A 15,194-nucleotide genomic window follows, 5' to 3' on the forward strand; every position below is an offset into this window, starting at 1 on the left:
ACATATATTAGAGTACCTGAAATTGGGTGGGAAATAGTAAGGGGGTACAGATAGGGGAGGGGATCTAAATATGATCAAAATATTTTCTATGAAATTCACAAAAAATAATGAAAAGTGAAAAAAATGTTTTTTAAGCCTTTTTTTTTTTTTTTCCTTTGAGACAAGGTCTCGCTGTAGCCCCCAGCTGCCCTGAAATTCGCTATTAGACCAGGCTGGAGTTTGCATGCCTCTGCCTCCCAAGTGCTGGGATTAAAGGATGCTATACCGCATCTGGCTTAAATTTTTATTTAAAGATACTTTTCACATTTGAAGGATATAATGTTAATTATACTGGTAAATTCCACAAAATCTATCACTAACCTTGGTAAAGTGACACTAATGGTCCAACATATATGCCTGGTTTTTATAGATACTTGTTAAGAATAAATGAAGACAATCTGATAAGTAGAGTTTTCCTAATCTGATTTTCTATATCCTAAGGAAGTTATCCCTCATCAGTTAGGTTTTGCAGAGACTCAAAGGTGGGGATAGGGAAAGCTTCTAAGAGCAGGAGAGAAGTCCTTAGGCCTACTCTGATGTGAGTTTTCTGCAGAGAAAAGCCAGAAATAAATTACAAAGAAGCAGCATATTTTCTATGATTACTTTGGGAAGATTATTCTCTTTTTCTATGTTGGAGGCAAAATTAAAGATGGAGGAAATTGGATATCATTGACTGAATGCTGACCTCTCCACATAGGGTCACCTCCTTCAGAGACTGTGTTTCAGGATCTGTTGTTACATTATGCTCTGTCTACTGTCTGTTTATCCAGGCTATCAAACTGAATTGCTTTCTTATATTACTTTGGGGCTTTTTAAAGGACCCTTTACCAAAGCTGTCTTAGATCATTTCCAATGTAAATTGATATTTATAACATGTAATTTTAAAATTTGCATCACTTATATAGATAATTGCAATATTATATATCTCATGTATCTGTCTCTAATTAATCAAATTTTTCACACTCAAAGGAAATTTTAGGGCTATTTACTTTTAAGCCTCATATCTAACTATGATCTTGAACATGTCAATTTTATTTGGGGAATACATGAAGGAATGAAAAAGTCACAAATCCAAAGTGTTATAGTTTCATATGAATTTATAATTTATCTATAGCTTAGATTAATTGCTCATTAGGCAAATGTTCTTTTGTAAGTTGAAGCATTGGTACTAATAACATTGTTGCTCTCATTCTCTAGCTGTTCATAATTAATTACCACAGGCTAGAATTAGGAAAAGTGGTTGATAGATTTGGGAGGAAGGTATCACTTGTGGATGGCATGGTCTCTTGATTTTTTTAATGTGCATTTTACCAGTAGAAGATTAAGTATCTTGATTAATACTAACTAAAATATTCTAGTGTTAACGTTTAATTATTTAAAGACTCATGCAAACATGTATACATAACCTATGTGTAGGATTTTGATAAAATAATGAAGAATATGTTCTGTTTGATTGATGTGTCTGGGATAGCTATGAACTTCATAGTAGATACTATATAAGTTCAGTGGAAAAATACAGCAATATCCCTATTCACAAAAGGTTCTAGAATGAGGGAAGCTATGGTTCCACAAATTTGTACAAGTTCCTTGACTTTTCTGAGCCTCTCTGACAGCTGATATAAAGTAGTTATTACAATATTACCACATTACAATATTACAATCATGAGCTATAGAGGGAAGCATCATGTTTCATGCCACCTTTTGGGGGATAACTGAACCTTGAACTGGAACTCAAGAGGGTCCCTTGATATTAGGTCACTTTTATGGCTTTAGATAATGAATTTACCTTTTCTAGACCACAGATTTCTCATCTATAAAGTGAAGGAATTCTACCAGATGCTCTTGAATGTCCCTTATGTATCTAAGTCTCTCTGTTTTCAAGAACTCAAGTGTGGCTCCAGCCCCTCACTGTACTTGATGATCATTTAAAAAAATCAGGGCCAGAACCCAAACCCAAACACTGATTGTGATAGTATCCAAAAGTGAAGTTAAGCTTTGGTGTGTTGGAGCTATGCAGGACAGGTTGGCTTCAAACCTGTTCTTTTCCTGCCTAAGCCTCCACAGTGGTAGGATTGTAGGCATATGCCACCTGCACATTTTAAACTTGTCTGTTTCCAAAGATGTCATAGCACAAATGATTTTCTAGTATCTGTGATAACTTTTATATCCAGACCATGGTTTTTCATTCTTTGTCACTGGCGTGTTGGGCAAAGTAATTCTTTGTCATGGGAATCTCTCTTGTACACTGTAGGAAGTTCAGCAACATTACTGAGCTCTTCCCATTCCATGTCAAATCAACCTCTTTTCCAAAATTTTAATTTGAAAAAAGTCTCTAGACATTACCAAGTATCTCTTTGAGGGCAGAGGATTCACTAATGGATCAGAAAATCTATTCTTTTCTTAGAAAAAATCCTAAAGCAGGATGTTGTATTAAAGAGGGATGTAACTCTAAGAAGGAATTGAAACAACTTCAGTGTGATGAAAGCATGAAACCTAAGTGGAATCTAATTCAAATCAAGCAAGGCACATCCCATGTGTGACCATAAAGCTAAGAATGATTATTGTGAACTGTACTTGCACAGTACTGGCAGACAGAGATTTGTAATAGAAGGTGATAAAATCCACATGAATGTATGAAAGATTACTGTGAGTTACTAGTGGAATAAAGGGATTGAAAATCTGTACGAGGACAACATTTTGGGAACTTCTTCAGAGATTCTGAGGAATATAGGTCACATAACAATACAGATAATGACCGCAGATATGGAGGAGACATTATCAATTTTAGATACTCAATAATTCACTTATTGTTGGATGTATAGAAGAAGGGTTATCAAAGATGATTACTAAATTTCTGATTTATGAAACCATGTGAATGGAGTTGACATTCACTAAACTTGGAAAGTGGAGGGGAAAACGACTCTTTGATGTGCCAGTGACAGGCAAACAGTAAGATTTGGAAATCATTATATGGATGTGATAATAAGATACCACTGAATGAACAGAAAGACCTGGGAAAGGATGAATGGAGAAAACAGGAAAAAGCTGAATCCTGAGAAACTGAGGCAGGGGAGTCTGAAAATGAAGAGTCAGTAAAGTGAAAAATGGACGCAATGAAACCAGCAGTCAGAAGCTAAAGGACAAGTACGAAGGGAGGGGTGGAGGGTGTTTGGAATCTGCTGACAAGTTGGTTAGCGACAATAGTGAAGTGACTATTGTGTCAATGACCTATTACCCGTGATGCCCACTGGAATAGTGAGGGGATGCTGTACAAACCAGTGTGCTAAAGAGTTAGGCAGTTTGGAAAATAAGGAAATGGTTAGAGAATGAGGTGCTGACTTTCCTAACTTTATTGTGTACAAAGGAATGACAAAGGCCAGGAGGTTAATGTGAAATGGTGATACGAAGTTTTTCTTTAAACTGCTGGTGATGATGTGAGATTTTTGTTTTGTTTTGTTGGTTTTATTTGTTTCTTTTATTTTTAAGATAGTAGAGGCTTGATCATATTTCAAGTACATTGCTAAGGGTTCGAGAGAGCTACAAAGACCTGAGTACAGAGACCTTTGTTGATCTTCCTGACAGTGGGAGGGTTGTATTACAGAGGGACTGTGGAGGGAGTGACCTCAGGTGGAGTGGGTAAGGTTGTTTTTGTGACAGAAGGGACTAAGGGATCTTGAAAACAACCTCTTATTCTTAGTTTTGGTTTATGTGAGGACTTCTGGATAGAGATTTTTGCTTCCTCAGTGGGGTAAAAGGCGTTATTTGCTAAGAGGAATGAGTTGTAGGAAAGGTTGAAATCGGACACAATGAAGATTGTTTGAAATTGCCTTTGAGAGAATATGGAGGACATTGTTTAAAGACTAAGTTGTGATTATCAGGCAGTGTTTTGGCCTAGCAAATAAAAAGTAGCTTTTAAGTCCTTTATTTATAACTACAAATCTGTTTCTGAAAAGTAATCGAAAAATACCCTTTGCCCAAGGGTTTTTCAGCTGACACAAGCTCTTTGTTGTTGAACAGTATAAAGTGGGGTTAAGGACATAAATGTGAGGCATCAGAAACAATAGGTGACCAGCACAGGGCAGTGTACTGTTAAGTACTGAATTGAGTAATAGAATAATACCTGCTACAGTTGTTCAAGAAAAGGAATCTGGGGTTGATGCTACCAGGTACTATCTCAAAATGATAGACTTTGATCTACTCTTTAAGGGATGATAAAGTTTCAAGATGATCACTCCCTGAAGCCTCAGATTTTACCTTTGTGGTAAGATATGTCCAATCCACTGCTTCAGTTCCCTTAACTTAAGATACATGATTGCAAGAGGGTCAGCATCCTTATATACTTCTTTTAATCCAGCAGAATATGATTTTATATGCTCCAGAGGATCTTGTAGACATTCTTTAGGGATATACAGGGTCCTGAGTAACTGAGGGATTTTAAGGGATCTTTGCCTCTTTGTGATCCTAGGTTAACGTTTACTCCCAGGTATGTGTTCAGTGTTTTTCAGTAGGACCTTCACTGTCGCCCTTTGAGGTTCTCCAATGCTACCCCTTTAAGAGTTCTCAACTGACATTTTAGAAATTTGTGAGGGTTTGTTTTGGTTATAACAGCAGAGGGGAGAATTTACTACTAGAAATCAGTTACTAGGATCTGGAAGATAGATAAAGACTGTGTGAGATCATTCTCATAATAAAGAATTATGCCTCACTCTCTACTTTCCAATATGTGGACATTCATTTATATTAGGAATCTTAAAAAATTTCTAGCACCAAGAATCTAACTATATTTGCATACTTAACACAAAGCTTGCCTTTCATGAATTTGATGTATATCAAAATTTCTAAGAATCAAAGCTTTTCTGTCATTGTTCTGCTCAGTCCTGACCAAGAGTTTACTCCCAAATATTGGGCCAGTAGCCACAGTGCCACCTGTGATGCCTGAACAGCCAAATCCATATAATCATATTTATCTTCATATGTGGATATGAGGCAGGTAGTGTCTTACCTGGGCATGTCCATCTAAATACACTTAATTTAATTTCAATTTTATTTAGTTTATTTAGTTCTCCTTCATATTATGTTTAATTTTGAAATTCTGTGCCAAAGTAGGTTATGTTAACTAATTTTTTTTTTTGGTCTTTTTGAGACAGGGTCTCCCTGTAGCTCCAGCTGTCCTGGAACTTACTATGTAGACCAGGCTGGCCTCAATCTGCCAAAGTAGGTTATGTTAACTAATTTTTTTTTTTTGGTCTTTTTGAGACAGGGTCTCCCTGTAGCCCCAGCTGTCCTGGAACTCACTATGTAGACCAAGCTGGCCTTGAACTCACAAAGATCTGCCTGCCTCTGCCTCCCAAGTGCTGGGATTAAAGGTGTGGGCCACCACACCTGGTAGTTAACACAATGATGTTAACTACTTTTAAAGCGATTATAAATGGCATATTAAAACACATATGTATAACAGTAGTGCTATAACTGAAGAAGCTAGGAATCAGTCCAGCCACCAAGACTGAGAAATTGAGAAGTTTTCTCTAAGCTTCGGAATTAGAAAAAATTAGTATTGGAGTTCCACCTGTAGCCTCTACATAAATATAAAATTTGAGCTCTGTGCCAATATTCTTCAGTGGACACAGGGAATCATAATGTCTTCAGTGTGGACATGAGGATCAAGAATCATGTTCATGAAGTGAGGCACATATAACTGGCCTGCCCAGCAGAATGCCCTGTGGAGGGGACAGGGCTCTCATTGTGTTGCTTCCATGGCTTATTAAATTTTATGAACTGTAAGTGATCTAGAAACACTATAAAACAAATGTAGATATATAGTCAGCTTGCATTTAACAGCATATGAATTTTTAAGATAAATATCAAAGGTATTCCACACTCCGTCAACACCTTCAGGTATTTATATCACATTCTTTTCCATCTTTAGAGTTGACTTTACTAAAAAATTATGATATGCTTTGAAGCACTTGCTTCATGGTAAATTAGTCATTATTTTTACCTCAGAAAATTTCCAAGGAAGACTTAAGAAATTCTAATGATAATGAAGCAGTTCATGCTATATAAGAGTACTAAACTTTAGATTTTCCTTTAAGCCAGATTAAAAGTCATAAAGAAATGCTTGATGATCTACAAATACTGCAGAAACTAGTCAAGAGGAAGAGCAGAATTATTTTACTTTCCTCTTTTTCTTGGTCATTCCAGGCTTTACAAAGAAAACGACCAGTGATTAAATTCACTATGTTCCAGGTAGGAAGGCAAGGAGGTTGCACACCTTACTTATTCCAGTTCTTACAACATTCCTCTGAAGTAGGTTTGTGATCTTGATTTGACAGAGGACTACTCTGTGGCAGAGAGGGGTTATATAACTTGTCCAAGGTCACACTGCTGTCAACTGACAGAAAAAGAATTTAAACCTAAGCTTGTTTTGTTTTTGTAACTGGAAGCCCAAGACATGCTTGCAAGAGGAAAGAATTCTACAGGGCTTATACAGTCCCTTGCTCAGCCAGCGTCCATCTCAGAGAGTTGAGACTCCATTGTGAATTATTTCATTTGCACCAGGAATCATATACTAATACAAGATTATGTGAAGTTCTAACTGTAATGTTAATAAAATTTCATTGGATGTATTATACAATGTACAATTACATAGGCATTTACCAGGCTTTGCTGTTATGACATCATGGTTGTGTAGCTATGACAGATCATATGTCTTACAAGCCTGATATTTACTATCCTTTGCTTTACAGAATTACTTTTCTGATGACCCCTGCTCTAAGGCAGTAGTTTTCAACTGTAGCTTCATATAGGAGGCAAATAGGGAACTTCATAAAGTACTGAAGCTTAGGCTCCACCTGAGATTTTAATCTAATTGGTTTGGATTGTAACCTAGTAGATATTTAACATTTAGACATACCAAATCATTCTTATTTGAAAAAAAAATGCAAAACAAAAACTAAGTATTTACAAAGTATTACTAAGTATTACAAAGTTATTCTATTTACATAAAAGAAATAACTAAATAGCCCATCTTCCTATTCTTATAGATATGGAAAATGGTACCTATCAGCATGAATTATTTGTACATATTAATAGACACTGTTATTATATTTTAAACAAATTACAGTATCTACTGCCTAATTTTTTTAAGTTTTATTTTTTAAATCTACGTTATAGTTTATTAAATATTTATTTGATTTTTATTTAGGTGTATGTGTGTCTGTGTATGCATATGTGTGTAGGTGCTCTTGGAGGCCAGAAGAGGGAATTAGATTTCCTGGGGCTAACTGTAATTATAGGTGGTTATAAGCCTCCTACTGTGGGTGCTGGGAGCCAAACTTGGGTCCCCTGCAAGAGCAGCAAGTACTCCTAACTTCTGAGCTTTCTCTGTAACCCTTAGATTACAAGTAAAAGACTTCTTAAAAGTACAATTCAGGAGCTGGAGAGATGGCTCAGTTGCAAAGGTGCTTGATATGTAAGCATGAGGACTTAAGTTCAGATCTCCAGTACCCATTAAAGAAATTCAGACATGGTAGCATGTGCCTGCAATTGCAGTGCTGAGGAAGCAGAGGCAGATGGATCCCTTGTGCTCCCTGATCAGTCATCTTAGCCAAATTGGTGAGCTCCAGGCTCAGGGTGAAAACCCTACCTCAAAAAATAAGATGGAGAAAGTTTAAGGTAGACACCAAATATTGGCCTCTGACCTCTGCATACATGTACATACACATGAATGTATACCCCCATACATGTATGCACATACACACATGAGCATGTACACATACTACTTATACAACACTCCATACACAGACATAGACACACAAACACACACACACACAGACACACATACACACATACACACACATTGCAAACCAAATAAATGTAAATGCCAATTTGTAAACTTTTTGTGAATAAAGTAAGAATCCATCGGAATCAAATTCCCTTTATAGCCAGCCACATTTTTCACTTCAGAACCAAATAAAGTAGTTGGTTTGTTAATTTAGGGATTATCTCTAAGAAAAATATACTGTATACACACCAAAATAACACACACAGTGGGATGGGGTGATACATACTATGACTGGCACTGTGCGCTAATCAATTACAGTTCCAGAAGAGCCCCATCCCTCATGTCAGTCAGTTCCTGACCTTTGCTCACTGCAAACAGCAATCGAGGAATCCCTTTTGAGTCCTATTATTTCCTCTCTCTCTCTGGGAGTCTTTATTTCTCTCAATTACTGACATGAGGTGGATGGATGAACTGTTCTTTTTGAATGACTGTCTTATAACATGGATGGTATAAAATGAGAAATGAAAGATGATGAAGTCCTGATGCTCTGCACTGCTGTGTCTTATTATATGCGAGTTTACACATAAATGAGAGGCTCAAACTGTACTAGCTTTTTAGCAAACATATAAAATTTGGTATCTAAAGTATATAGGCTTCTGTAATCTTAAAAATATTTCTAAAACTAATTTAGATATGTGCATGTATGTTTACACATACATGTATGTGTTGGACTAGAAAGTAAATCCCTGCATCTAAATGAATGAATGAATGAATGAATGAATGAATTTAGAAAACATTTCCTAGTTTTTATCCTTTTCTTTAAATAAAGATTGGAGCATTTTTAATGTTTTTTTTTCTTGTTTGTGCATTGTTTTGTCATTTACCTTTCTTGAAATTCATCTTAAATTTTCCAGAGTGACTTATAAGTTTTGCATATTAAGGAAAATTTCCATTACATATATTGCAGATATTTTCCAAATTTGTCATTTATTATTGTATATAACTTACCACGGCAGAGGTTTTATATTTTTGTGCAGTCAGAATTATCTTTCCTAACATGTCTTTAGTCTCTTCTCCAGTATTTTACAAAGCCAAAACTGTTTTCTTCTAATGTGTTTGTAGTTTCTGTTTTGATTTTTAACTGATCAATTCATATAGACTTTACCAGGGCATGATTCCTTTTCCACCTTCGCAACCACACTATGAATTACATCATCCTGCTTTATAAATGTTAACAATTCAAAATGGAAGTCATTGCTCAAGATTACTCACTTGCAGTGTTGGATGCTAGATTGACTCTGCTCCCTGTAGAGCTATGTAGCCAGTTGTGATTTTACTCTACAGTAGCAGATGTCACTCTCCTTACAGACACAATGACCTTTGTAGTCTTTGCCTAGAAATGCAGAACAATTTTATTTAAGGGAAGAAGGATTTATTTTGGTTCATGGTTCAGTCCATGCCTGGCTGGCTCCATTGCTGTGGCTCTGAGACAAAGTTAAAATATGGTGGGAAGTATGTAATGGAGCAAAGATGCTCACCTCATGGTGGCTCAGAAGCACAGAGACAGAGAGAAGGGACTGGGGTTTGCAAATACACCCCCCCACACTGATCTACCTCATCTCTGCTTAGTCTATAGCAGATCCCAATAATGTCATCAAATTATGTATCCATCAATACAGTTCATCAATTGATTCATCAAAGTCCCACCTCTGAATATTATACTGGGATCAAGTCTTTTATCCACAAGTCTGTATGAGGTTTTCTCCCTCCCTCCCTTCCTTCCTTCCTTCCTTCCTTCCTTCCTTCCTTCCTTCCTTCCTTCCTTCCTTCCTTCCTCCATTCCTTCCTTCCTTCCTTCTTTCCCATTGGGTATTGCTTCTATTTTTTATTTATTTATTTTGCTGTTTGTTTGAGAATTTTGTGCATGTGTACAATGTGCTTGATGATGTCTATCCAGATTTTTATCCCTCCAATTCCTCTCTATCCCCTCTAGTAATATTTCTTCCCAAGTTCATGTGCCCTCTCTTTCCACTGAGTCCACTCAGTGATCCTTCCTTCTTTCCCATTGGGTATTGCTTCTATTTTTTATTTATTTATTTTGCTGTTTGTTTGAGAATTTTGTGCATGTGTACAATGTGCTTGATGATGTCTATCCAGATTTTTATCCCTCCAATTCCTCTCTATCCCCTCTAGTAATATTTCTTCCCAAGTTCATGTGCCCTCTCTTTCCACTGAGTCCACTCAGTGATGCCTCTGTGTATGTAGGTGTAGCACCATCACTGGAGCATGGGTAGCCCGCCAGGGGCTGCATCCTTGAAGAAAACTCACTCTCCTTCTACTAGCCATTTGCCAAGAGCTTCTTAGCTGGAGGTGGAACTTCATGACTGTCTTTCCCATCCATGCAGGTCTCCTGCATGCTGCTACAACCACTGCGAGTTGTGTGCAACTGCCCTTTTACATTCTGAAAAATGGTTTTGTTGTAATCATCCACTGTCTCTGACCCCTGGTCCTCAATTATCCATGTGTGGGCTTACCATGATGCACCTGTATGCAGGTTGTATGTGTGTAGGTCAGAGGACAACTTGTGTGAGTGATTTTTCTCCCTTCATATGGATCCTTAAGATTGAATTCCAATTGGCAGGCTTGGATTTAAGTACCTTTACCTGTGGAACCATGTTACTTTTGGTGGATCCTGCTATTAAAGTTGATGTTTCATATGCATAGAAGATGGAAATAGTCATTATTCTGATGCACGGGAGCTCATGTCTGTATTGGGATTCTGTGGGATAGGTAAGCATGCTTGAGAGTTTTAAACAGATGTTCAAGGCTACCGGTCTCACTTTAGAATGTATATACATCAAAGCTGTAACTGAAGCCATATCTGAAGCCCCCCCTGACTGCCTCCATAGGAAACCCCAGGTGCCTTTTCCCCTGGGACTTCATTTTCATTTAATCCCTGGCACTGTGTCTCTTCCTTTTGCCTATACTAGGGCAATCAAGTAGTCTGGAGACCATCAAAATAACAATGAAAATGTATAAAACTTCCATTTCTTGAACTCCTAAAGAAAAGGAAATACTTAACACTTAGAAATCAGTTGAAAACAAACAAACAAACAATCCTGACTTCTCTGAACTACAGTGGAGAAAAGCAGTTTGAAATCCTCTGTTTACCATGCATCCAACTCACACACTGGGAAGAGCTGCAGGAAATGTAACCTGCCCTGACTTCTGGAGAGGGAAATGCTATTAACTGAAATGCTGGGTTCTGCATTTAAAGCCATTAATAAAAGTTGTCGAATGATAAGACCTGGGTATTCATGTTTTGTTTTGTTATTTTCTTTCTTGCCCTAGAAGTCACAGTTATGTTTTGAGTGCTTACAGTTTGTAATTACCTAGTCTACTATGACAGACAGAACTGGGAATCAGATTAAGTAGCTGCCTTCTCTTTTTACATTGCTAAAGAATCTCCAGCTTAAGATAAGATTGCTTCTTTTCTTCCTAAAATAAGCCACAAACAATGACGGCCCAAAATAGCTATTTAGTCAGTAGTGACGACACTTTCTGAATGCTTGTCATTAAGAGAGAAATAGAAAATCTTGCTCTTTAATTGCTCTCCCTGAAATACCTTGTTTCTTCTGAAGCTTCCTCACCTCACTGCCCAGGAGAGATGCCCAGTGACTCTGCCAGATCCTCAGCATCACTGCAGGCTCCAAAGGGGAGGTGGCTTATGCAAAACATACTAAAGAAAAACCCTAAAAGTCACTGCAGCTTTTTCTAGTGAGTGATGCTGATCCTCCCTGTTGCTGTAAGCTGATGGGGAGCATTGTGGCAAAGACATAACCCATCTTTTTCCTCCTACTGTTTTTACTGCAGTAAGAACTGTTCGTTTCTGCTTGCGTTTTGCCAGATAGCTTTAGAATTGTAGCTGAGCATTAGGGCTGCCTAAAGCTGGAAATAAGACTTTAGGATCCTGAATTGGACTTTGTCCTCTTGACTGAGCAAGAATCTAGTAGATTCACTGTCTTCTTTGCCTGTTAAGAATAGCAACAGACAGTAGGATGTGGAAATGTTTTTTAATTAAATTTTCCCCCGTATGAATTCACAGGAACAGAAGCTTTTATTTCTCTCACTCTGCCTTCCAGAGCCAGCTGAATGTTTTACATTCAGCAGCAGTAGCTGTTGATCTGAGGTTATGCTATCCCCTGGAATCTTCTGTCTTCCTTCCAATCCCATCCTCTATTATCGATTGTCATTTACCAAGAAAGCATAGTTTTGTAAAATTGGATGCAATGTTTTATTAGAGAGCCTAGCAACTTTGGAGATCCCTAGAAGACAGACCTGATAATACAGGGCAGGGAAGTAAAGATAAAGTGATACTTCTAAGCCCTGTAACTGCAGAACACCCCAGGAGAACCCAGCTTACATTTTAGGGAACTTTATGAGACATTGAACCCTTTGGTCTTGCTCTGTTCCAAACAGAAAAGCAGAAGAGTGAGACATGTTTGCAGTGATTTGTAGTATTTGCCAAATAGGGTACTGCATTAGAATAGCCTGGAATGTAGCACAGAGCTCCTGTTAGTCCTCCAAAGGGAAAAGGTTTCCTCTTCATTTACAATCTGTCAGATGAAATCCCTTTGTAAAGTACCTAATAGGATAATACCCAGACTCTCCAGAAATATAAGTAACTCATTGGTTAAATTTCAATTCTTCACCTTTCCCCCCTCCTTCTTGGGTGAGCTCATTCCCCCCTCCTTTTTTTTTTTTTTTTTTTTTTTAAACCCAGTGATTTAAAATGCTTGAAGGAAAAGCAATTGAGGTCTTAACTTTCAGATGTGGAATTCTCAGTTAATTGAAATTACGGGGCACAATGTTATATATAGCCAGCGAAGAGATTCTGAGCTCTCACTCAGTGCCTTCAAGACATGTCGTTTTGTAGTCAGAGAAAACAGGGATCAATGCATTTTCAAACTGACAGAGGGAACGGATGCTCCTTAGCAGCACATGCCCAGGATCGTGTGTGTGGGGCTTGCGCTGTGCTGAGAAGCTGATCACCGGTCCATATGCCCCTTATTTACTGCAATGTTCTTTGCATGTTACTGTGCACTCCGGACTAACGTGAAGGTAAGAGGAGGCGAGACGGCAACTGGGCACGATATACATGTTAAACCAGCTGCAGAAAATGTCTACCTTGTGTAGCTCCAGGACTTTTCCGATTGCCGGCTGAGCAGGGAGGTTATTACAGGTGGTTGCAAAGGCTTTGTTTTATTGTTGCTGTGCAGCCTCGTTCGGGGAGGATGCTGGAACTCTGCTGCGAAGTGACCTTCAGGTTTAACTGTTTGTAATTCAGGTTCACGCTCACACTTGGAGGGTGGAGATTGGGCGCGGGGGGGTGAGAATTATTTCAGTAGGCCAGCACCAAGAAATTAGAGGAGGTAAAAAAGCTATAGAGCAAGCCGTAAATGAGGATTTAGTCTTTCTTTTTGAAAGTGCTGTAAGCCGCCTGTGTTCCTGCAGTTTAATTGTTCTGGGAGCCCCGGGGCTTAGCTGGGGTGGTTAGAATGGCATTAGCATGTGATCTGTGGGATACCCTAGCATCCTATGTGTATAAACAGACAATTATCTTTGGGAATTGATGATATTAATCCCATAGATGCTCAGCTTGGGGTGAGCTGGTGGCTTCGGCTGCGTGGGTGCTGCTGTCCAGTGTTGTCACCTCACTGGCATTCACTTACTATAGCTAATGAGGCTCCAAAGTTGAGCCTAAGTTTGGGAGATTTACCCCTTGTCATGAATGAGAACGTTATTGTTGGAAAGGGTTTTTGACACTGTTCATTCAGCACCAAGCCAGAGAGACCAGCTGTGGAATTCCAGTTGCATAATTTAAGTGAACTACATCCTGGGTTAACGTTTGTTGGTCTTGTACTTCTTATTGCAGGGAGTCCAAAAAGAAAGCAATTTTCTTTGAGAAAAAAAAATGATGGGGTAATTAAGACTTTATATGCAAATCAGAACTATTTGAGAAAAATGCCAGTGAAAGTGTTTCCCTATTTTATTTTAGTGGAGGAGTTTTAATGTGTCTGGGTACTGAAGTTTCATATTTTTGTGTTTACAAGTTTTAGTCAAGAGCTCCTTGGAGCTCACTTTTGTGAACCTTTTTGGTTCACATTTGGACTTTGAACAGGTAGCATTTATGTTTTGATGGACAGTTCTTTGACCCCAGTATTGCAAAGCATTCTGCGCATCACACATCAGAGTTCTGTAGAATTTACTTTTAGCTATTTTAAAAATGAATTTCAGTAGTGAATTGTGGTTCATGCATATGATGGGGTTAATAAACAAGATGAAAGATGAATATCATGACCAAACATCAACTTGGATTGTTCCACTACCATCCTCTATTTCAAATTATGGGCAGGATATTGCTTTGTAAATTGGGTGAGTTCATATTTTCCCTCCTCTTCTTTTTCAAAAGAGTAAAGTTCTTTCTTCCTAATGAAAACATTGAGTAATTTATATTAAGAAACAATTGCTTTGATGTTTCATTGTTAAATTTCAAAAATGCAGGAAATCTTGGTCTAGCGTTCCTCTGATAGGGTTTGGGAAATCCCTTTCTACTTGTAACTTCTCACAATTGTCTTGATAGTTGTAATTTAAATGTCTCCCTTAAACTCAAAAGCAAAGGAATGAAAAGACTTAACTGATAATTTCTTAGCTAAATTCAGATAACTTTTGATAATAAACTCTCAGTTCTTTGACTAACATATACTGAGCTATATACACTTTCTGACACAACCTACAGAAACTGGACTACATGTATTTCTACCTGCAACATATGTGAACTTCCTTGATTATGAATAAAGTAACTTAAATTTTAGGTATGGTTTAATGTTTATTTAGATTTTGTACTTAATTTCATAATTTATTATTTTATTTTATGTTATTTCCTTTGAAATATAAAGACTTCCAAGTTTACCAGATTGTTTTAGTATTTTGATCTGATTTCCATGATACTGAGAACTACTTATTTGCACGGCTCTGAAAAAACCTGTTGTCATGTGTAATTTCTCTTATTTAACATGATTAAGTATAATTGTTGTTACAGTGACCCAAAACTTTAAGGTGATTAAAATTCAAAGCTTAGCAATATCTCTTGTGAATTTCATTTTTCAGTATAGAATACAGTATTGTCATCTTTTGGGGGGGAAGCTTATTTTGTAAATTTGATGTTTATAAAATAGCCAAAAAGAATTTTTGAGAATGGCGTGCTTTAATATATTTTAATTATTGACATATGACAGACATGCTTTATGTAGTGTGCTCAAGTGATAGAGACTCAGATAAATAGAAATTTGAGCTTTTTTTCAGGAGGTTT

At 37.5% G+C, this 15,194-nt stretch overlaps 1 protein-coding gene across 7 annotated transcripts in view; it reads left to right on the forward strand.

Moving 5' to 3' along the window:
- Positions 1 to 15,194, forward strand: part of Dlg2 (discs large MAGUK scaffold protein 2) — a 2,328,307-nt gene that overhangs the window by 752,577 nt on the left and 1,560,536 nt on the right. For 2 of the 7 annotated variants that reach the window (XM_008844179.2, XM_008844180.2), the window contains exon 1: positions 12,611 to 12,943. The exons of 4 other annotated variants lie outside the window; for them this stretch is intronic. In XM_008844179.2, the coding sequence (XP_008842401.1) occupies positions 12,902 to 12,943 (42 nt within the window). In that variant the 5' untranslated portion in view covers positions 12,611 to 12,901. Of the gene's footprint in view, positions 1 to 12,598; positions 12,944 to 15,194 lie in introns of those variants that run through there. One more of the 7 variants, XM_008844181.2, reaches the window with a different exon arrangement.

This window comes from Nannospalax galili, unplaced genomic scaffold (genome assembly GCF_000622305.1).
Source record: "Nannospalax galili isolate Female #2095 unplaced genomic scaffold, S.galili_v1.0 scaffold278, whole genome shotgun sequence".
NCBI classification, from domain to species: domain Eukaryota; kingdom Metazoa; phylum Chordata; class Mammalia; order Rodentia; family Spalacidae; genus Nannospalax; species Nannospalax galili.